At 41.7% G+C, this 24,814-nt stretch overlaps 1 protein-coding gene across 4 annotated transcripts; it reads right to left on the bottom strand.

Moving 5' to 3' along the window:
* Nucleotides 1-1,215: 1,215 nt before the first annotated feature.
* Nucleotides 1,216-24,717, bottom strand: nyap2a (neuronal tyrosine-phosphorylated phosphoinositide-3-kinase adaptor 2a). 4 transcript variants are annotated; one of them, XR_008827385.1, is made up of 8 exons: nt 23,005-24,717; nt 14,105-14,321; nt 12,743-13,056; nt 11,432-12,505; nt 10,345-10,477; nt 8,892-9,006; nt 8,652-8,743; nt 5,491-5,625 (listed from the first exon to the last, which is right to left on the bottom strand). XR_008827385.1 is itself a non-coding variant. In XM_056374717.1 (7 exons), the coding sequence occupies exons 2-7, from the start codon at nt 14,305-14,307 to the stop codon at nt 5,398-5,400; spliced, it is 2,067 nt and encodes a 688-aa protein (XP_056230692.1). In that variant the 5' UTR covers nt 14,308-14,321; nt 23,005-24,436; the 3' UTR covers nt 1,216-5,397. The 4 variants fall into 4 exon arrangements, 2 of the variants coding, with proteins under 2 accessions (XP_056230692.1, XP_056230693.1); XR_008827384.1 differs by having other exon boundaries at nt 5,497-5,625; nt 8,629-8,743; XM_056374717.1 differs by lacking the exon at nt 8,652-8,743 and having other exon boundaries at nt 1,216-5,625; nt 23,005-24,436.
* Between the last annotated feature and the right edge of the window lie 97 nt (nt 24,718-24,814).

The following is a 24,814-nucleotide window of genomic DNA, read 5'->3' as shown; positions in this document are numbered from 1 at the left end:
CCCTCCATGCACTGTGAGGAGCTTCCTTGTCTTGATATCAGTGGCCTCTCTCTCCACCTTTGGCCAGCTTATTATACCAGCAGGGTATCTGATGACTGTCAGGGCGTATGTGTTGATGGCTCAGACCTTGTTCTTCCGATTCAGCTGACTTTTCAGGACCTGCCTTACGCTGTGTAGGGATTTGGCTGTGGCTGACTTCCTTCGAGCCTCTTTATGATTTCTCCCATTTGATTTGATTTAACTAACATTTGGAGATAGTTTTAACAGAAAGACTGAAAGTGTGATTTAAATTAAGATATTTTAGGATGATGCAGGCTGCTGTTAACACATTGCATCGTAAGAAAAGAAAACATTGAACAACCATATCCACAGTCTTGTTTTTTAACAGTTTCTACAGCACTTTGTTGTTGAAATAGGACCGAAGACAGTTTAATGAAAAACATTTATTTCTGTCATCATTTCCAATAAAGATGAAAACAGAGGAGTCACAACAACCAGACTGATACTCGCTTTTCTCTCTGGGCAGATTCAATAAAAATAAAGACTCAAAAACTCAAGTCTTTTTCTCACAGTGCAAACATGTAAACAGATTTACACCTGTGGACAGGTGAAGGTAAAGGTGAGACACACTTTCTGTAGACCTCATGGTGTCCACACTGTCATGAACCTGAAAATATTTCAGTCAGAAGAGATGAAGATGAGAGGAGGATGACGATACAAACTGATCACTTAACAAATAGCAGAAGTGTTGATGATAAAGTATGAAAAGTGAGCAAATAAAACTAGTTGTTTGTGGTTGGAGTCATAAATGAATCTACTGTCATTTCCTCTGGCATCATTTCACAAACTCTTGAAGTACGAATAGTTTAACCTTGTAAAGAAGGTTCAAAAGAAAGAATTTAAAATCACCTGAAACAGGTGTTGAACCTTCAGACCTTCACTTTGGTATTTCCTTGATTTATTGATCTCTGTATATTGACTGGTCTGTGTATATTTATAGGTCACCTACAGTTTAATAACCTCTGTCAGTTGTGTCAATGTGCTGAGGGGAATCTGATGTTTCACATTGCGATGTCTTTGGTGATCTTTTTGTGTCGTCCTCCTCAGTCATCATGTTGAGACAACTGATGTTTCCAATCAGAAGAAAGCTCTGATGTGAAGATTCATAGAGAAATCTATCTGTCATTAATCCACATTAACAGTCCTCACTAAAGATTCCAATAATGTCTACATCATATTTATTGATAATCAGTCTGAAGAATAAAATCTGATCAGAATAAAGACAACAAACGGGTTTTCAGTGTGTGTTGTTCATTTCGACTGTCTGTGTGAATTCAAATTTCTCAAAATAAGGAACTTTAATAACTGATCAGCTGATTTCACATTTAATGAGACAATGAAATCAACTGTTGTATTGACTCCTTATTGATCACATGATCCAACGCTGTAGTAATTACATGATCACACCATATATTGATCACACTGTGTGTTAAACTCTGTTTGTGCATGAGTGTGTATGTGCATGTGCGATTGTGTGAATACATGTATGTGGCTCCATCTTAATTTACATTAATCACACAGGTTTAATCATCATATCCCAGAATGCTTTGCTTTAGTCTCATGTTACCTTTGATTTGACATCATGGTAATCAATCAGCTCTTACACATCCAGTAATAAATCAATACACTGCATTTGTCAAGATTTATCTTTCTGTACATGTCCATCATTGATCCACTGTCCCAAAAACACAGACTGTCAGGTAATCTCCAGGTAACCTTGTTTACATCTGTCAGTAAATGTAAACAGTGCCTTCATCTGTCTGAAACCTTCTGTAAAACATTTAACTTAAAAACACAAGTTTCCCTGCTTCACTGAACTAATGCCGAATAATTAGTTCAAAGTCATCTCTGATTTTTGAAAATGTAAAACCAGCTGAGTTAAATTCTCTAAATATCTCAACTGAACAAACAGAGGCCATTAAGTTGAATCAGCAGTTTTAAGTTATGCAGTTTAAAGAGCCCATTTGTTGTAGAGTTTGTAAAACAACAGATTTTTAACTTTCTTTATTTACCAATTCTCTGACTTCTCAATAAAAGTTAACGTGATGCAAAGATTTTTTACACGACCCCAGATGAGCTATTCTATAATCATAATCAGACATTTAATCAGTCTTGATAGAATGAGCAGACAAACCAAACAGCAACAGGGCTGTTTGTCTAACATGTCGTAGTATCAGCTGACAGCTGACAAACAAACTGTAAAATACCAGAAGCCTGTACTACGAAGCAAGTTCAACATATCCAGGATAACTTTTAGTTATCTGGCTTGACTGAACCTAACATTGACCGTCCTGATAACCTGAACTACGAAGCTGGTTATCAACTGGCTCAGTTAACCCTGGCTTTACCTGTCCGGTTACGAGCATATTCATCTGAAAGAGGTGGAGTTGTTCATTAAAAGGCTACCTCGTCAGAACCATGAATAAAGTAATTATTATGATACGAGAAGAAACGCTGATACCTGCCGGTAAGTTCGGTTATAACCACGTTCAAAAGTGATATTCAACAAAGTGCAAACAATATGATCAGATGACTGGAATAAAATAGTAATATTTCTGAATATAGTTACTAGTCAGACTTAGGATATATGGATTATCATTAAGTTTCTTACTGAAGTATTTTTGCTCTTTTGTCTGATGATGATCAAACTGTTATGAAAATGTGATGCAGATAAAACAGTTAAAGTTAATGTCAGACTGTTTCTGCTGCAGAGAGGAGAGAAAGAAAAGAGGAGAGAAGTAGTTGATGTCTGATGAGTCAGTCTGACTGAAATGTTTGAAAATTATAAATCAAATTTATAATCATGGGAAATATTCAACAGGATGTGGATCATTGTTCTAATAAAAGACATCAGGGGTTTAGTTTTTATTTCCAATTATTGTCACAGAGTCTCATGTTATTCTGACCTGCAGGGATGAAGAAAAGTAAGATCATCATCACTCTCAGGAATCCTGTCAGATTTAAGAATATTTCCTCAATTAAAATTAAGCTATAATAGTTGTTAAGTTAATAGTTGATATATTTATTTAGTGTGATAAACTCTCAATGCAAGCATTGTTTTAAAACCAGAGTGGACACGTGCAAGGTCTGGAACTGATTTATATAAATGTCTACTTCTTGTTATTATTTATAATGTAATTGTGATAGTTTTTTGTTCCAGTTGGGATCCTGCAGGAATAATGACTCAGTTTTTCCAGGTATCTGATTGGTCAGTAGCTTGGCTGTTCACAGGTTTCAATCTGATCCTGTGAAGTTAACCTGAGCTGGGGCAGGTTGGGAGGAGGTTAGGAGTTCAACATAAATGACAATGGTGATTTACTCAGGTAACAAGTGAACCACCATTGTAGGATTGGAAACCCAGAGTTATACCTGAAGTAACCTCAATAACCTCAAACCCTTCTTCGTAGTACAGGCCTCAGAACTGTGTGAACAGGTAAAGTTAAAGAGAGTTAAATTGGAGTTAATCTGGTGTTAATATGGAGTTAAACTGGAGTTAATCTGGAGTTAATATGGCATTAATATGGGATTAAAGGGGAGTTAATCTGGAGTTAAACTACAGTTAATTTGGAGTTGAACTGGTTTTATTTAGCAGTTAAATTGTAGTAAATATGGGGTTACTCTGGATTTAAACTGGAGTTAATCTGAAATTAAACTGTGGAGTTAATCTGGAATTAATATGGTGTCAATGTGGTGTTAATATGGGGTTAAAAGGGAGTTACTCTGGAGTTTAACTGGAGTTAATCTGGAGTTAATCAGGAGTTAAACTACAGTTAATTTGGAGTTGAACTGGTTTTAATGAGCAGTTAAACTGGAGTTAATATGGAGTTGAACTGGAGTTAAACTGGAGTTAATCTGCAGTTAAATTGAAGTAAATCTGGAGTTAATATGGTGTTAATATGGGTTTAAAAGGGAGTTAACCTGGAGTTTAAGTGGAGTTAAACTGTTATAAATCTGGAGTTAATCTGGAGATAATATGGTGTTAATCTGCAGTTTAAAGTAAATCTGGAATTAATATGGAGTTAATCTAGAATTCATCCGGAATTTAAACTGGAGTTAATACAGAATTGTGGGTTTAACTGGAGTTAAAATGGAGGTAATCTGGAGTTTAAACGGGAGTCAAATTAGAGGTAAACTGGAGTTAAAAAGGAGTTAATATGGAGTTAAACTGGGGTTAATCTGGAGTTAATATGGAGTTAAACTGGAGTTCATCAGGAGTCCAGTCTGTGTTTCAGGTACAGTCGATAAGACTAAACAAACCAACAACTCACCAAAATATTCTCATTTTAAAATAGTGCCTTTTTCATCTTAATAAAAGTGTTTTTAAATATAAAAACATTGTCACATTTTTTCTTCCACACACAGAGCGTCACAGATTTAATTTAAATATAAAAACATGTTTGATGACAGACTTTTCACACAGAAAAGTTTATAAATATTTTTTCTCTTTTTACAGCATTCTGCTACACGACTGTCAGACTTTATAAAAACATCTGAATCTTTTACAGCGGTCAGATAGAAAAATAACGAATAGAAAGACAACACCTGCTACACCTTTGTGGCCATGCCTCCCTTCACTCTGACTGGACAACAAGACAACCCCTGCACCTCTCGTCCTGTGTATGTGTGTATGTGTCTGTGTTACTGTTGGCTGAAAGATTTTGGTGATTGTCATGTTTTGTGAAAAGTTGATTGAGTGTTGAAATAAAACGATAAAACAGCTGATTTTCTCACATCATTTACATGACAGTGTCTCAAGCTCTGGGTCAAGACCCACATGAGGTCACTTCATCTGTCAACCCCTCAATGTCACAAACTGTCACACATTCACACTCAGTGATTAGTGCATTAATTGATTAGTTGAGAGTTTCATATTATATTTGATTGTTTTTAATGAAGACATCTAGACTGTTGTTTTTGTGTCTTGAGGATATTTGGTTTATTTCATTGCTTCTCTTTGAGTCTTTCGTTTGAAGTCCTCAACCAGATTCACATGAATGAGGATTTAAGACCAGAAGCAGAGAAGCTTAATGACAGTTTGAACTAAAATTCATTCTCTGCTCACTCATGACTGGTGATGTAAACATTAACATTTTTTCATTCGATGTGTAAAAGCCCTCAGTGCTAACGGATGGAGAATATACAGCTGATACTGATCAATCAAACAATGAGAGAAAACCAGCCAGATGTGTTCGTTTAAATCATCGAACTGTCAGTGTGGTGGATATGGCCTGATGGCTACTTCATCATCATCATTATCATTATCATCATCACTGTTTTCTGTGTTGCTCAGAACACTGTGGTGCTCTGTGATTCACGTTTTTGTGTAGTAATTGTGTTTCAGATTGCAGTGTCCCAGAACACCGTGGTGGTCTGTCCAGTGGCGGCGGCGCTCTGTGGGCCTGAATATGGTGGCGGCTGTTTCCTCTTCCAGCTGGGCAGGATCGGCATACTGTCCTGTTTACACAAATTCTTCTCAGGCCGCTGACGAGATTTGATCTCTTGACACAAGACTCTTTTCCTCTCGATCATCTCCATCATGGTGGCGTCTCCGCACAGCCACGGCATCTGGAGATGAAGAACAGCTCAGCATCAACATGTCCTCAACCTGTCACTTAATAACCTCTTACTGTGTTTGAATCTCTTTGTGCTCATTTTGTGGTTCGACTGTGTTTGTGGCTCTTTGAGTCTTGTCTTGATCATTGTTCATGAACATGAACCTCGTGCCCCGCCCACCACCTGCTTGCTCCGGGTGGACAGGTGAAAGAGCAGAGAGTATCAACATGGTTAGAGGAGGAAAAACCCTGGCTGTCTAAGTTTTTATGAGACTGTCATTGGTTCCCTGCAGTTCAAGTGGAAATACTCAGTCATGGTGTTGACTGATTATTTCACTCATCATATGTCTTGTGTTATATAAAAACATCATATGGACGTTAATAATGTTAAACATTGGATTTTTATCAAAGGATCTTGAGATATGATAATGGAAGACAGACAGACAGACAGACAGACAGACAGACAGAAAGACAGACAGACAGACTAAAGTTTATTTCCACTCAGGTCGTCAGTGTGATGCCTGCGTCACACTGATTTCATTGACAAATACAGGTGTGTATGAGAAATAATTCAGGTAAATTCAGATCTAATGTAACAGGATTAGAAAAAGATGATCAGATTACAGAGGGTGAAACTTTCCCTGAATTCCAATGTTTTAACTCTCTGATTTGGTGAAATTTAATATTTTATTGTCAGAGCTTCATTAGTAAACATTGTATTACAATACTATGAACTGAGAGGGAACAACCAACAGTTCACAGGACAGAAGACAAAAGTGTATTTTTCATTTGAAAAGGTTTTCAAAAAGTCAATGAATAGTCTGTAAAATGAAAATGTTTGTTAGACAACTTCCAGGCTCTGTTCCAAAAGTGTGAAAACCTCATTCAAAACAACTCTAATACCTAAAGGTCCTGCCTTGGGACAGGGTCTTTCTCAAAAGTATTTTGTTCATATGTTCAACTCAAGATGGTAGATTTTGAAAAAAAAATCTTATTTTGTTTTTATTCCGTGTTTATGGTTGAACTCTAACCCTGACCCTAACCTTAACCGACACATCAGTCCTAGACGTCAGCGGACTAAATGACATGGCTCCACTGACAAGGCCACAAAGGAGCCAAGCTTCTTTGAGCTGAGGTTTTTTCTTGAATTCTCTCTAAAGATTCTCCAGCTGATCCATAATGCTAGAGCTTGAGTAATGACAGAATAGAGATCTCCCGTGTTAGCTTCATTGGCTCCCCGTATCTTAAAGAGCTCACAGTTCCCTATTATCCCAACAAAACACTGCAGTTCATTGCCATCATCTATCAGGCTCCTCTCCTGTGGAACCAGCTCCCAATACATTTAAGATCAAGCTTCAAACTGTCTTCTTAAGTAAAGCTTCCCTTATTGATGCATCAATAGAGACTAGACAAGATTAGAGCGCTGGGGGACTGATGCACCAAGCTCCTCTCCCCCTCTCCCTCTCCCTCTCCATCTATACTCATTCATATTCCATTAACAAGTTACTAACTCTTCTTCTTCTCTCTCTGCAGTTTGGTTTTCCCGGCGTCTCTCTCTCCTCCTCTTGGTCTCTGCAGGTCTGTCTGTCTCTGGAGATGTGCTCAACACCTGCTGCTTCTATTATTGTTATTAGTTTCATTATTAGTCTCTTTCCTCTTCTTCTTCTTCTTAGTCCTATTACTTGTCCTATCATTTTCTTTTTATAACAATTTTTCTTCTTATTATTTTTTACACATCTTTATGTGAACCTCTCCCACCTTGAGTCTGGTTCTGTTCAAGGCTTTTCTTGCCACTGTCAGCAAGTCCTTGACCATGGGGAATGTTGGGTCTCTGTAAATAATATTATAAAGAGTACAAGTGCAAGTGAAGGAGTTTAAATATTGTGGGGTCTTGTTCTGAAGTGAGGGTAGAAGGGAGGCATTGTACTGGACAGTTGGGGTGAAGAGGGAGCTGAGACAGAAGACAAAGTTCTCGATTTACCAGTCGATCTACGCTCCGGCCCTCATCTATGGTCGTGAGCTCTGGGTAGTGACCAAAAGAATGATATCACGGAAACAAGTTTCCTACTCAGGGTGTCTGGGCTCAGCCTCATCCAGAGGGAGCTCAGAGTGGAGCTGCTGCTACTTCATGTTGAAAGGAGCCAGGTGTGGTGGTTCAGGCAACTGATTAAAATGCCTCCTGGGCACCTACCAGTGAGGTCTTCTGGGCTTGTCCAATTGGTAGGAGAACCTAGGGCCCAGAACATGCTGCAGGTATTTTATATCTCATCTGGCCTGGGAACGACTCAGGATCCTCCAAGAGGAGCAGGAAACCGTTGCTAGGGAGAGGGACGTCTGGACTACCTTGCTTGGCCTGCTGCCAGATTGTAAGTGATTGAAAATGGATGGATGGATGGATGGATGGATGGATGGATGGATGGACTAATGAATGAAATTGAACTGATTTTTGTTTGTTAAAATCGCGAAGGTTTCTTATGGCATCTGTAGCGGATGGAGATTTCTCTGATATGGAAACATGCTTCATCCTTTCATATAGACTGCTGCTAAATTAGGAATTGAATTGAGTTACTGAATGCCCGGACATGATGTCAGTATTTCAGCTCTTTAAAGTTCAGACAGGGTGTGGTCAGTAATACAATGGGGTGTGGTTAATTGTTAATTGGGTGAGGCTATTGTTTCAAATTGCATATATGGGTGTATGGGGTTTAATTGGAGCTGGGTTATATATTAGTGTTTTAATGAGATTTCATCCTTTAAGGTCAGGTTCAACTTCAGTGCAAGTTCAACCAGTTTTAGTGTTTAATGTTAGTTTAATGTTAGTTTAATGTTAGTATCAATGAGGACACCATGTTAGTATCAGTATTGAATTGTTACTATTTTGTTCAATATGTAACGACAGATTAATGTTGTGTCAGCGTTTAGAGTTCATGTTGAGACAAAACTTAAATTACAAAATATGTCATTTTTATGAAGTAAAAAAAAACAACAACTTATTAAACATGGCTATTTTTTTTACATGTTCCATGTTGACTTGTTTACATGTTTACAGTTCAGATGTCAGTCAGCTGATGGATGAAGCCTCTGGTCGTCTGTTAAATGTTTTACGTTCTGTTGTTCAGTGAAGTTGAATCCTGTGTGAAATACAAAGTTTCTATTTATAATAAAATTGCTGCTTTTCATTTTGATAAGAATATTGATCTAAATGGACACACAGATAGTGGATAGACAGACAGGTAGGCAACAAGGCAGGTAACATAGATAGGTGTTTTACAGGTGTACCTGGCTGAGGGCAGGATGATGCATTTCTTGCAGGTGGCGTTGTGGTGTCCCGCCAGGTGAAGGAACTCCTGATGTTGAGGCTGAACGGCCGAGTTTACAAACAGATTTTGATTCTGCACAAGAAAGCATTTAACATCAAATCAAACAGAGATGAGAGGAGACACCTGTTCAGCTGCTTTTCACCTGTTGTTCACCTGATGTTCACCTGTTGTTCACCTGATGTTCACCTGATGTTCACCTGATGCTCAACTGATGTTCACCTCATGTTCACCTCATGTTCACCTGTTGTTCACCTGATGTTCACCTGTTGTTCACCTGATGTTCACCTGATGTTCACCTCATGTTCACCTGTTGTTCACCTCATGTTCACCTGTTGTTCACCTGATGTTCACCTGATGTTCACCTGATGCTCAACTGATGTTCACCTCATGTTCACCTGATGTTCACCTGATGTTCACCTGATGCTCAACTGATGTTCACCTGATGTTCACCTGACGTTCACCTGACGTTCACCTGATGTTCACCTGATGTTCACCTGATGTTCACCTGATGTTCACCTGTTGTTCACCTGATGTTCACCTGATGTTCACCTGATGCTCACCTGTTGTTCACCTGATGTTCACCTGATGTTCACCTCATGTTCACCTGATGTTCACCTGATGTTCACCTGATGTTCACCTGATGTTCACCTGTTGTTCACCTCATGTTCACCTGATGTTCACCTGATGTTCACCTGTTGTTCACCTCATGTTCACCTGTTGTTCACCTGATGTTCACCTCATGTTCACCTGATGTTCACCTGATGTTCACCTGTTGTTCACCTGATGTTCACCTGATGTTCACCTGATGTTCACCTGTTGTTCACCTCATGTTCACCTGTTGTTCACCTGATGTTCACCTGATGTTCACCTGATGTTCACCTGATGCTCAACTGATGTTCACCTCATGTTCACCTGATGTTCACCTGATGTTCACCTGATGCTCACCTGATGTTCACCTGATGTTCACCTGACGTTCACCTGACGTTCACCTGATGTTCACCTGATGTTCACCTGATGTTCACCTGATGTTCACCTGACGTTCACCTGACGTTCACCTGATGTTCACCTGATGTTCACCTGATGTTCACCTGATGTTCACCTGATGTTCACCTGATGTTCACCTGATGTTCACCTGATGTTCACCTGATGTTCACCTGTTGTTCACCTGTTGTTCACCTGTTGTTCACCTGTTGTTCACCTGTAGTTCACCTGTTATGGAATAAGGGCACTCAGAAAAAAACACTGTATAGAAACAGGGCCCAATGAGACACAGACTCAACATGTCTAAGGACTGAAGTTAAAGTCTTGATTAAACTGAACACATTTGTCTAACTGACTGACTAACCTGACCTTCTCCATGCTTCCCTGTAGTGTTGTTGTTGCCTTACTCACCTCCTCCTCCTCCTCCTCCTCCTCCTCCTCCTCCTCCTCCTCCAGACAGCATCATGGTGGGACTGACAGATGACCTCCCCATCCTACTGGAAACTGGACTGGATTGTCCGTCTCTGTCTTTACTGTCATGTCTGGGCAGAGACCTACAGTCTCCTACAGCGATACAACAGAGAAGCATGACATAATGAGACAACTGGGCAGCTGTGGCTCAGGAGGTAGAGCGTAAGATACTGAATCCTAAATAATCTCTAATGTATCATTGGTGTGAATGTACAGTATATGTATGTTAGGAAAGTGCTATATGTATAGGGAGGCACTGTATGGATGTGTGTGTGTGTGAATGTGACTAGTAGTGTAAAGCGCTTTGAATGGTTTTTAAGACTAGAAAAGCGTTATGCAAATGCAGTCCATTTACCATTCCATTCATAATAAAACCTTCTGAATCATTCATGTCAAAGACAACACAGGGCCACCGATATGTAGGACAAATAACCTCAATGAGAGACAAAGAACCAGCAGAACTTGAAACAACTATGAGACAAAGAAGATAAAACTTATTTTGAATAACAAGGAACCCAGGAGAATGTTCAAGATAAAGAAAGTATGAGAATTAAAGACCTGATCTAAAGTAATTCTGACTGCAGTCACATGACACAGTATCCCATGACACAGTATCACATGACACAGTATCACGTGACAGCTGTGTCATCCTTGATAAAGATCTTTAGAGACAGGTTTTTCAGTACAAATTGTTTTCTGGCTCTCAGTGAACTCACTGCAGAAACTAAACACAAATGTTTCCTCTGTAGATCGACAACCAGACTCATAAAAATTCTGACACTTGAGTTAGAAGTTAGATATAAAACTACCAGGACCTTTAGGTGAGATTATTTTAGTAATTGTTTCGTAAGTGTGCTGAAATGTGCTTGGTGGAGCTTGTTGGGTCACAGTGAACCTGAGAGACATCGCTGGACAACTCCAAGGTCCTCAGACCTCAATGTGTCTATGACAAAGTTTTGGTTGCTTAAGTCAAGGTTTGATTTGATTTGACTGGAGACTTCAACAGCTCTGGACTTTTCAGGTCAGCTGTAGTACTGTAGTACATACCTTCACCCTCCCTGCTCTTCCTGCCTCCTGAGCCTCTCTTCACCACCTGTCTACCTGAGGTAAACAGGTTGTTGAGTTCGTCCAGTGGACTTGTTGGAGTCTGCGACCTCGACACATTCTGCATGGAGCCGTGGGTGGAGGAAGAGTTACTAAGTTTAGCTCCACCCTCCCCTGCCCTGTGTGAGGAAGATGAAGATGAAGATGAAGAGCGAGGCATACTGCCCCCGGCCATCAGGGCGTCGTATGGTGGCGGCCTCTTCAAGCTCAGAGGGGTCAGAGAGCGACCCATGCTGACTGGAGACGGACAAGCTGATTGGCTGCGGGGGTAACCATGACCACCGTGGGCAGAGCCAGATGACTTGTAGAGGTTGGAGTGGAGGGGTGGAGCTGATGAGCGGCCGGAAGATGTGATGGTGTGAGTGGATGGCAGGTCCCGGTCTCGGTCTCGGTCTCGGTCCCTGTCTCGGTCTCGGTCTCGGTCTCGGTCTCGTTCTTTGCGGTGATGGGTGGAGCTCTGCGGGTGCTCAACATTACCAGACTTGCTGTAAGAGACATTTTCTAACATGGGCAGCCGGGTGACATCTAAGGGTGTGAGGGGGGACTCGTCAGAGTTGGGGGAGCACTGAGCAGGGGCAGGGGGGAAGACGAGCAGGGGTGGGCGGTGAGTCAGGAGATTAGGGAAGGGTGGAGGGATGTCACAGAGAGATCCACGAGACCAGGACTCAGGGTCCATGATGGTGGAGTGACCGTCCTGCAGGAAATCCTCCAACATTGGGTACTTCATTTCCTCATACACAGACTCGCTCTGCTCATCCTCCACCCCCTCCTGACCTTTCAAATCTCGCAGGATGTTTCCCACCATCTCGATATAAACTGGCTCCTCGTCATCCGTGTCTCTGGACGCTGGACTCTGACTCTGGGATGAAGACTTTTCCCACCTCAAGGAAGACTTCTTGTTTCCATGGTTATGGATGTAGGAGTCATCGAAGGAGGTGCTGAGCTGAGTGTTTGGGTTCCTCTTCGGTTTAGGTGGAGGCATCTTCTTGTAGTCCTCAGTGTAGAGAGGACATCGAGCTGCAGGCAGAGAGCCAGACAGACAGACAGACAGACAGACAGACAGACAGACAGACAGACAATGAGAGAGAGAGAGAGAGACAGACAAAGAGAGACAGAGAGACAGACAGCGGGAGACAGACAGACAGACGGACAGAGACAGAGAGGCCTCAAAGTCACCATCAGAATAAAATTATTTCCTCTTTTAAAAATTGACAGTATCTTTTTGTCTTTAATAAAATGTGGATCTGTCCTCACCCTCCGCCTGCTCCGCTGTCTCTTTGGTTTCTTGGTGGTCTCTCCTGGTAACTCCAGAGCCTCCATTTACCATCTCAGAGCTGCTACTCAGTTTGGTGTTGGGGTCTCTCTTCGGTTTGGGTGGGGGCTGTTTTCGGTTGTGGTTGGAGTCGTCATCTCCTCCTCCCACTGAGTGGAGGGACTGGGATCGGACGGTGAAGCCCTGGCTTGGGGGGGGCAGTCTATCCTGCGGTGCCGGCATTGTCATGAAACCCATCCTGAAATGTTTCCCAGAGTACGCCCCGTCTGTTGCCATGGCAACATCTTCACCAATCCTGAATGGACCAATGGAAAGATGTGTCACTTCAAACCTACATTTATCAACCAATCACACAACACTTTCTTAAATACACACAAGTGACATCAAAACCCAAAATTTATCTGATTAAGAATTTACAGCAAACAGTAAGAGTAACATCCATCTATAGTGTTTTATTTTACCATGCTTCATTTAATTCTGCTCAAGTGGAAAAATAAAATCTAGCTGTATATTGATCAGAATCTGAACAGACTGATGTTGTCATGTTGTGGTATATCTTTTTCTTTTGATGGAGTTTCTCTTTATAAAAATCGATAATGATGATGAGGTCCGGGAGCCTCATTTTAATTTTGTGAACACACCAAACATGAGCACCACTTTCCATAGAAAAGTTGGGATTTATAAGAACAAACTTGATGGATGGATGCTGCACCTGTACAGAAACATTTGAACCTGGCATATGAATATTTAGGTGACAGTAAAAACTGTTGATGCTGATGAAAAAGGGCTCTATTCTACACCTTGTGCAAAGTGCATCGCAAATGTCTTTGCCATTTTCAGACTGACGCAGTTGTAATTTTCCTGTCCAGCGCCCATGTCGTTTAAACAGCAAATACACACTACACATTGTTGGCGCATTGCTATCGTGAGATAGCGGGAACTGACCAGCAAAAACCTTGTCTGAAGTCAGTGGTGCCCCTTTAAAGGGAATGGGAGATGGCACTGTAATTTGGTTTATTGGATGTTAGGCCCAAAACACAGGGAGTGAATGTTCAGGGTCCATAAAGATTCAGATGAGTGTGTCATACGCCATTTTGGGCTTTTGTGCACACATAAACGCTTTTATGGATTCATGTCCATAAAAAGGCCTTATTATATCACCAGATCTGACAGGGTAAGTAGGCTTACGTTTCAAAATAAAATCTGCTACATTTCAACAAGCACATTTCAACTTAGACGACACATTGCCATTTAATATCTGTGAGTTAAGAAGAAACAGTCTGAGGGTTGTAAAGACAAAATAATATCATTTTTAAGGTTTTGTGTGTTTTTGTTTTTTCTACCTCTTGATGGCTTCCTCCTGCCGTCTCTTTTTCTGGTGTTTTTCCTGCAGGTAGGTCCAGTTGGTCTGGTTACGAATGCGGTCGCTCTCTCTGGCAATGTCTGAGGCATTCTGGATCACCAGGCCATCGTATGTTCTAAGTCCACTGTCCTCCACATACTGAAAAAACCTCTTGAAGGAAGATGCCTCCTCCTGAGATGTCATGACTCCCCAAAAACCTGCGAGCAGGATCATACAGGACCAGGTGATATTATAGTTTGTCTCTGTGTGAGTCTTAACACACCGCAAACTGTAAACCCGCACAAAACTCATGATTCTGTCCCTGTGAAGATACACCCCAACACAGTGGCGGATCTTATAAGTTGCAGAATTTGCCAATGACGTCCTGTTTGACCAATAGTCAGTGTTATTTTGTCTTAATCATTAATCTTTAAATGCCTCTTAACCATAACTTCCATCTAACAGACAGGAAACTTTGTTTCTGTTTTAGTTTTATTGTCAGGAAACATTGCTGAGACAGGTAAAAGAAGATAAAAAGATTAACATCTGTAATCATCAGGATGCAAACATATGTATCCCGTATCTTTATTGTTCCACAAAGTTGATGATAAGATCAGTTTTATACAGTTAAACTGGAACGCGATTGACAAATGGATGATATGTGAAATGTAAAAATGACTACACCTATATTTTTTGAGTTGCGTATTTACATTATCCCAATTGTTTCCAATTCAATTCTCAAACCTACAGAAATACGTATTTTTAATCTTGGTAATGGTATGTCATTTGGTCGCCTGTCAATGACATCATATCCCCCCATGGGTTAGCATTGTTTTTGTCTGCCAGAGGCTCAAAATTGACTTATCTAGTTTTAAGCCACATACACTTTTTACACCTCTGTCGTTTTCAATTTTATATTTGAACCAGAAGGATTTTAGTCATCAGACGTCTGGATCTCTGGCAAAGGCAAATGCTAGGCAGCTGAGCTCCCAGCTGCTGGAGACGTCCTGTCCTGTGTCTGCTGAATAGCGTCAGTGAATCATTGATTTTGTTACAACTCTGCCACAACTTTAGTTTCTCCCCTTGTGTTACCTTGTTTCCCTTGTGTTTCCCCCTCCCCTTTTGGTCTGTGTGTGTTGGCGTGGCCTCCCTCTCCGCTTGCTCCTGGCTCTTGTCTCAAGGCTCATCTCCACACCTGCTGCATCATCTCATTAAGACTCCAGTTCAAGTACCTTGGCTGATTCTCTACTCATCACCAAATAGTTCAGTCTGCTTTATGGTACGTATGCTCTCAGCTTTTTTTCTTGAGAACTAGTTTCTAGTGTTTCTAGTTGTTTGTCTCAGAACCTTTGCTTAATGTCTTTTCCTCTGTGTCCAGGATCTCAGTGCCAGTCTGCTGTTCTTACTACCACTGCTGCCCTTCACTCAGCCTGCATGCAATCCCTCCTCAGCCAGTCTTCACTGGCCTCACTGCTACCACTGCCATTCCCTCTGACTTCATCCCTGCTTCACCCAAACCTAAGTCAGCTGCCAGCCCTCTCCAGCAGTCAGCTTCACCTGGTTTTACGCTTGTGACAATAAACCACTTTACCTTCACTCCATCTAGTCTGTGTCTGCATTGGGGTCCAAACTAATATTAGCACAGCCGTAACAGATTTTTAAAATAGAAGCTGCTTTATTCATTTACTGGTTTCATCCCCTGGTCCGTTTGTTATTGACAGGAGGACACCTCTGTGGATAATTCGCTGCTGGTAAAAACCTCCTGAATGTCTGGTTCATGAGTTGCCAGAGAAACAATCAAAACAAAAGTTAGCAGCAATCTCAGCTCCCAAGTCTTCCCTGAAGTCTAGTCTGTCACTGAAGGAATCCAAACCGCGAGGAGCTTACGGTACTGGTGGTGAAGACAACAACTACCATGATCCCATGCTATTTCATGACATCACCCAATTCTGTCTATTGTTACTGTTTTGATTGAGAAACCCCTAGAGGTGGAAGTTACCCACTGTGTGTTTAAGTCTATTTTTATCACTCAATGATAATGACTCATTGATTTCTTTCATCGTAATGTGAATTGATGTGATTTTACTTTTATCACACGTGGAGTTAAGTTACTGCAGTCAGACATGTTTTATAAAACATGAAGCTAATTAGATCAACTTCCTGAAAACTACAGATCGGCCAACTGTGATGGTGAAGAGTGATTCATGTCACTTCACAATTTCAAGTGTGCTCAGTTTGTTAAAATAACAGGAGCTGTTAGTCTGGTCAGAGCTTTCAGTCAGTATCCATGGTCATCATCCTGAAATAAACAGCAAAGTGTTGATGCATTTCACAGATCTCCCAAAAAGAAATGTTTCTTGTGAAGAAGTCTGCAAGTGGACCTTATCATTTATTAAACTGGTGTGAACAGGCGTGAACAGGTGTGTACAGGTATGTACAGGTGTGTACAGGTGTGTACAGGTGTGACAGGTGTGTCTAATCAGCTGAGTACAGATGAACTGCTGATGTCTCTGTTACAAACTGCTAATACTGTGTCCTCCTCACCAGCAAAAACCTGGGTTCGAAAAGTCAAAATAATTCAGCATGTATCCAGCATCCGATTTTCATGTCGTTTTACACATGTTCGATTCACATTCACCACATATGTTACCAAACCCAAAACATCAGTAGTAACACCATCCAACCACTTCTCTCCTCCCATTTAGTTTTTTTACAAGCACTGCCTGACCCACAGAGAAAGACCTGAGTTTCCCCTTCCTGCCTGTCTGGTTTGGAAAACTTCCTGTTTGGAAAGACCAAGACACCTCTGGCTTTACAAGAGACAATCTAGTAGATAGATAGATAGCTAGATAGATAGATAGCTAGATAGATAGATAGATAGATAGATAGATAGATAGATAGATAGATAGATACTTTATTTATCCCCTAGGGGAAATTCATGTGAATTATTATAATTATAGTATGGACCTGTCTTTTCAAAAACTGCTCTGCTAGTGTTGGTGGTTATGTGTGGCACATTTTGTTAGCTAAACAGGAAATGACCAATACAATGAAGCAAAGACATGCCACCTACTGCTCTATTCTTTACTAGAGACTTCTTGAAGTTTTGGACCAATCTTTCAGCCAACCCATTTGAGGCTGGGTGATAAGCTGGAAGTTTGATGTGTCTAATTGCATTCAACTTAAGGATAGACTCCAATTTGCCCGAAGTATATTGTATCATATGATGCAAACACATTCCTCAAAACTTCAATTGTCTTGCTGGCCATGGTGGTCTGCATATGAATTACATCAGGCCAGCAAGAATATGCATCCATAACAACCAGAAACATCTGCTTATTGTCCTCAGCAAAATCAAGGTGTATTGTCTCCCAAGGTTAAAGAAAGCTGGGAGGAAGGTCTGAGCCCAAGTAAGAATACAAGTACAGTACATCCTAGACCTTAGAGCAAAACTCCACACACTGGGGTGGTTATCATGGGAGAATTTGCTCAGGGCCCAGGAGCATCAACAGCATCTGTACAACAGAAGGACCAGATTGAGACAATTAGCACCAGGAGATAAAGTGCTTGTATTACTCCCTTCGTCCAACTCTAAATTACTTGCAAAGTGGCAAGGGCTCTTTAGGTCACACAGTGAGTGGGCGATGTCGACTATTAGGTTGTGCATTCTGATAGGGGAGGGGTACCACAGATCTACCACCTCAACCTCCTCAAAGCCTGGACAGCGGGGGAGCCTGTCTCTCTGGTGTCAACAGTAAAAGAGAGATGAGTTGACCTGAGGTACCAAATTCCACCAATACTGACTCGCTCCTTTGTGATGGCCAGCTCCCACCATCCCAGAGAGCAGATGTTCCCAGGTTGCAGCAGCGTTACGCTGATGTGTTCTCCCCTCTGCCTAGCTGCACAAACCTCATACCACAAACCTCATAGCCATGTTGAGACTCGCCTGGGCGTGACGGTGGGTTCATGGTCCTTTCTGAACCTGAACACAAAAGAAAAGTGGTTCAGGAAAAATTGAAAGCCATGCTGAAGATAGGAGTCCCACAGTGCCTGGTGTAGCCCCATTGTTCTTGTAAAAAAGACGGGTCTATTCAGTTCTGTGTGGACACTCAAAGGTGGATGATGTGTCACAATTTGATGTCTACCTGATTCACTGGGTCGATGAGGTCCTGGATTGGTTGGGCACCGCTAGTTTTTTTGTGACACCAGATTTGATCAAGGGCTATTGGCAGATTCCCTTGTCTCTGGAGTCCAACAGCCTTCTCCACTCGTGTTGTACAAATTTGTTACACTTCTGTTCAGGTTGTTCAGGGCCCTGGCTGCCTTCCAATGCCTCATGTGTGCTGCGTCCGGATGCTGCATATGCCTCTGCCTATTTGGACATCTTTATCGTTCACAGTAACAGTTGGGTGGAGAATATGCAGTGGGTGGCTGCAGCGCTTGACTCACTAAGGCAGGTCGGGATCCCAAAAACCAAAGAAGTGTGCAGGTGGACAGAAGGAGGTACGGTGTCTGGGGTACCACTTGGGTGGCGAGCAGGTGCGTCCCCAGGTAGATAAGACCACAGCAATTGCAGCCTGCCCACAGCCCAACTCCAAAGTTTGTGAGGAAGTTGTTGGGGTTGGCAGGCTATTATCAGCGATTCATTCCCAACTTTGCCGACCTGACCAGCCCCCTGGCCAATCTCACCCGAAAGGCTGCCTCAGATCCGGTCTAGTGGATGGAGCGGTGTCAACTGGCACTTGAGAGGGTGAAACAAGTCCTCTATGGGAAACTTCTTCTCCACATTATATTGGCTATCCGGTTAGTGGTCGATGCTCTGCGCTCATATCTGCTGGGGTGCCCATCCACCCTCTGTTCGGATCATGCTCCTCTCCAGTGGCTCCACCGCATGAAAGATACCAACACCTGGATCACCCAGTGGTATCTGGCTTTGCAGGAGTTTAAGTTGAAAGTGGTCCATAGGCCGGGGGGCACAGATGGCTGTGGCTGACTTTCTATCCCATTCCAATGGTGAGGGGAGGGGGTTAGGCCAGATGGCTCCCCGGCATAAGTCCGGCTGTGGTCATATGCGGGAATGGGCATGGTCGGCAGGCAGCTGCAGGAGAGATAGGGTGTGGAGAGGATTGATGAGAGCAGTTTCAGGTGAGGTGATTGCTCAGCTGTTGCCTGTTAATGATTCTCTTCTCCTTTTAATGCAGTAGCGTGCTGGAACACAGGGGACTCACATACACACAAAGGAGAAGGATGGCCACAACGAGCCAGGACAAACTGTTGAGAGAATAAGAGAGACCGGAGTACGTGCGCCAAGAGGCCGGGCAAAAACAGAATCAAGAGAAGTTTAAGTTCAAAGTGTGTGTGTGCAGTCCAGACAATTAATATCATTATTTTGAGTCGGGACAGTGTGTGTGTTGGGGGAACGCATGGTGGCAGCAAGTCCTGCTACATTCCTATATCACAGATACTGTAGCTACTGTGTTTACTTTCCTTTTTAGCTTTTTCTCATTTACTCTTACATATACACAGTAAGGTTTCTCCATTTCTGCATCACCTTCAAAACAAGAGTCCTCGCCCTCAGAGTCTATAGAAAAACAGTTCAAGCCCTCTGACATTGCCTGCTTGGTAGTCAGTGACAAAGTCTGGTGTTGTTGACTCTTTGAAGCTCCAGACCTCTGTCACTCCGGCTGAATAGGTGAGATAGCAGACTCTGTCTGCAGTGATGAGATGTTTTCAGGCAGACCGCCAGGTAAACAGGTGTCCACTGCTTCCTTTTCCAACACTTCAGTTGCTGTTATCTGCCTAAGGTGTAGCATCCTGGTTTTTGGTCCACTTGGTCCGTTTATCTTCTCTCCCCTTGTGTCGGGAACAGCAGGCCTTGGAGATGTGTCCTTTCTTTTTACATGTCCAGCATTCCACCTCCTTACCTTTGCCAGTGTATCTGTAACATGACTTCTCGCTTAACTCCTTTCTAGCTCGGCCGCCTTTGAAATGGTGCTAGCCTGAAAGACTTCTTTGACAACAGCGTCCTGCTTTGTCACTTCCTATGCAAGTCCCATATCATAAGCTCCTGCCAATGTCGGGTCTTTAGTGTGGGCTGCGTTTACCATTCGGTCGCAGAGTTCTGCACTTTTAACCCTGCACACAAATCTATACCTCAGAGAATTGTCTTGAAATGTCCCAGACTTGCAAGTAGCTGCTAGCTTCCTCAAACTTGCAATTTATTCACTTAAAGACTCATCCTCTCTCTGATTTCTGGAGTTAAACTTGTATTTTTCTGCCATAAAATTGTCTTTGGCACAAAATGTGCATGCATGGCAGTTTCAGTGCATCAGCAGAATTTGATTCTTTCTGCCCACGATAGTCAGGAACACAGACTTTTCATCTCCATAAGTCAGTCCGTTTGAAAGATAGAACTGTTCTAACTTTTCCAAATAGGCTTCAAATCCTTCTTTGTTTTCATTGAAGTGACAATCTTCACTTTTCCTGAATACCGTTACTATCTTCAATGTGCTTCTTTTCGTCTCAACGAGTTTTCACAATTATCACAATCTTTTTCCTGTGAAGGAATCCAATCCTTGTCGCCAAAATCTGTTGTGTCTCACAGAATACTGTGTGGAATATATCTCAGGTGAAAAAAACAACAAAGAAAGAAGCTAATGTACTATGATGACTACTATATTAGAGCCAGGGAAAAGATGTCTGCCCTTGAGCAGCGCCTTGCATACAGTGATTCCAAATCAGAGCACAACATAACACCCCAAGACAGCAATGGTTGTTATAATACATTATTGTCTGGTTCAGCAGTTTTACATACTTTTCTTTATACACCACAGCTCCTCCCCTGTAGTTAAAAACGTTCCTATTTTGATTTTCTTTTCTATTGAACCTTTCTCAAAAACAAATCAAAATACACTCACATGAGTGCTGAATACACCTTTACACAAGAAATTTCAAATGAACAACCTAGGGTGTAAATACGGTGAGACTCGGATCTGCAGTCTCTTTCTGTCAGTCCACTATAAGTCCAGACGTTGATTAGGGTGCACATTTCTCTTTGGCTGCTCTGTGCATCCTGTTTTTGAAGGTTTTTACACATAATACATTGTTTTCTGGTTCAGCAATTTTACATACTTTTCTTTTATACACCACAATGGATTTGGATTTCAGTTGATCAGACAAGGATTTCCATAAGTTTTGGATCATGTCACAAACATAAAGCAGGTGCTCTGTTGTTTCTTTATTTAGTGGGTCTGCCATGGTGAAACTACAATGGTGCATTGCTTTAAATGTTGTTGCGACACCGAATTATAGGACGACATTTCTCCTTTCCTTTCGTAAAGGAAGGTCCAGTGTTTCCTATGTGAAATGAGATAAGAGAGGAAGCACTGAAACTTGTTTCCTCATCATTTAGAGAACTGGACCAGCTCTTATTATGGCTGTCACTTTTACTTGTATACTTCTGGGTCATTTCACTCAGTTTGAAACTTCCTAAGCAAAAAAGACTTTTCAACTGCAGCCCTTGTCTGTGACTCAACAGCCCTCTCTTTGGACATTAAATGTCTACTTGTCTGTTTTTGGGGTTGTGACCAAACATTAAGACTCAACCTTCCATTTAAATCTTGTTATATTTCTGGTATGACCAGAAAAAAAAAGTTTCCTGTTTAAATTCAGCTGAACTGGTTTTAGTGGAACCAGTTCAGACCATCATCAGACCAAGATGACAGTCCAGACTGGTATGAACTGAATCATACTGGTCTCTAATCTGCCTCTGATATGAGTTTAGAAGGAGCTGATGGGTTCTTGTTCTTTTCTGTCATGTTCCGTTTCCAGTTTTCTTTCATTCTTCAGTCGTTCCCACAGTGATATAATCTCTCTCTCTCTCTCTCTCTCTCTCTCTCTCTCTGTAGTGTCTCTCTATCGTCCCCCTCCCCCACCTCTCTGTCTCTCTTCCTTCTAAAAATGGATCAGGGAGTCATTCTGTGGTAACCTAGCAACAGCAGCATCTCTCAGAGGAGTATGATGTAATGCTTCCTGTACACGAGAAAGGAGGAAGAGAGAGGAGGGGAGGATGAGGGGGACAGAGCAGAAGGAGAGGAATCAGGAAAAGGAGACAAGGAGAGGAAACAAGGACAGGAAACGACGACAGGAAACACGTATTTGCTCTAACCTGAAGATTTTAGTTAATTATTCAGCTCTGTGTTTAAACATTTGAACTCTTCACTTGAGTTAATTTGATCCAGATTATATTTATTTATTTATTTGTTTTAAATATCATTTTTATTGTTTTATTTTTCTAATATAAAACTGAATCAGTTTAACTCTGATCTTGTCTTGATCAGTCAGGTTGTGTCCTCACTAACTCAGTTGTAATATCCAAAACCTCATGTTTATTTCACTTTCAGAACAGAAATATAAAAGAAGGTTCATCAATAACACTGATCAGACTGAATGGGCAGCCATATTAGATCATGTTTGATACAGAGCTACTTCCTGTTTGACCTTTGACCTTCTGTTCCGAAGAATTATCAAAAACATTGCGGGTATGTTTAGCTTTGTTTAACTTTGAGCTGAAAACAACTCGAAAATTTTAAAGATCCTGGTTTTAAACAAAGTGGAATTTTCCATTAATCTGTAACTTTGCTCTCAGGTCTGATTCAAGATGGCGGCCACATTGAAGCTGAAGCTGCTGATTTCAACAAAAACAGGGTGTGAAGGAGCCAGATCTGATTTGAACAGGCTTTATTGACACAGTCAGTGATGACAGCGGCAACTCGATGACAAATAGATCAACATTTTCCACCAGCAGAGACCGAAAAGGTGTGAATGATCAAGTAACTGGACGGATGAATAAAACCAGAAGAAACAAACATGATAGAATGAAGCAGCTGAGAGGAGGCTTACCGGAAGATCAGTGACGACTCAGACTCCATCCATCCTTCCTTCACTGTATCCTTCACTGTCTCCTTCACTGTCTCAGTCCTCCCTGTGCAGAGACAAAGATGGAGTGATGAAGCTTCTTGTCGTCCTCACAGATCTCTGCAGCTCAGAGGAAACGACAACTTGCTGCAGCGACTTTAATCCACAGCCACCCTTCAAAACCTCTGTGCTCCTATCCTCCCTCTCCTCCTCTATTCCTCTCCTCCGTCCTGCAGTGATATATCCTCACAGCTGTAAGAATCACACACACACACACACACTCACACCCTTCAGCCGCACACACACACATCCCTGACGACGGTCACCACAAGAGATGGGAGGCTGAAACCACGGCAACCTGGCAGCATCCTCACACTGCTGACTCCTCCTCCTGCTGCTGAGATAGGGAGGGGGAGGGGAGAGAAAAACAGAGAGAGAGGGATAGAGAGAGAGAGAGAGAATGAAACATCACAAAGTTTTTTTTTGTTTTTTCATTTTGTTTGTTAGGAAAGGAGCAACAATGTTGGTTCACGTGTGTGAAGAGATGTGTGCAGCTGTTTTTCATCCTTTCTCCTCCTTCATTTCCTACATAATGATGATGATATTAGCTGACATGATGTCACATGATATTTTAACATGATGACATCATGTGATGTCAAAGCACATGATGCTCTAACAGATTTCTGTGAGATGTTAAAGCTGCAGAGAAACTTTTGACCACTAGAGGCAGGAAGGGTCCAGAACCAAGACATTTTTTTAATATTATATTTTTGAATATCAAATTAGTAACTGTTAATAGCTAGTATTTATTTATCTTTTTTCTTGTTTTTAGCAAAAAGTAAATATCCAGAGAGTCTCTGAATACTGCCCCAGTCAAGGGTGTAGTCTGTGAGTGGCAGAAATCAACCTGTTAGCTTAGTCCATATTGAAATAGACATTTTTGCCCCCCTAAATTACATAATATCTTCACAGATGCAGTTTCAGGCTTAGCAACCCTGGCTCCCCATCCCCACACCCATACCAGTGAACCAGTTCGGTTTCAGTAAATTGTGAAAACAAAGCGCTCCAGGTTCACTTTGCCCTCTGCCACTGTATAATAGCCCTGACAGATCACATGATATTACACTGGGATGTTAAAAAAAATAAAAAATAGATGAAACCATGGCCGCTGGTAATGACAGCAAGACCGGTGGATGAGGATATAACCATTGTACTTTTCCAGATGTAGAACACATCAAACAGCAACTGTCTACTACACACAGACCCCCCACCATCCCCCAATAAGGTTGTATTTGATAACGACCACACAGATGTTACTGTAATAATAAAATTTAGTATATTGTGTGCACACTCGCATGCCCACACAATATACTACATTATATTACTAATTCAACCAAACACCACAGAAATGTATATAAGTATAACAGCAGCCACCTTGTTCCAAGTGAAAGAACAGATAAAAAGCTGAAACCAGCTGATCTCTCCAGAGATGTTCAATTGGGTTCAAGTGACGGTTCTGGTTGGGTTCATTTAAAGACATTCACAGAATTGTCCCTAAGCCTCTGATGAATTGTTTTGGCTGTGTGCTTGGGGTCATTGTCATATAGTAAGTGAACCTTCTGCCCAGTCTGAGGTCCTGAGCCATTTGGACCAGGCTTTCATTAAGGATAGCTCTGTGCTTTGCCCTGTCTTTGCCCTGACCAGTCTCTGCTGAAAAGCACCTCCACATATTTCAGTTTTTCCTTTTTAATGAATTTGCAAAAATGTCTAAAATCTTCTTTCCGCTTTGTCATTA

The sequence above is a fragment of the Seriola aureovittata genome, chromosome 4, assembly GCF_021018895.1.
Source record: "Seriola aureovittata isolate HTS-2021-v1 ecotype China chromosome 4, ASM2101889v1, whole genome shotgun sequence".
NCBI classification, from domain to species: domain Eukaryota; kingdom Metazoa; phylum Chordata; class Actinopteri; order Carangiformes; family Carangidae; genus Seriola; species Seriola aureovittata.
This window is presented reverse-complemented; position numbering and strand designations above follow the sequence as displayed.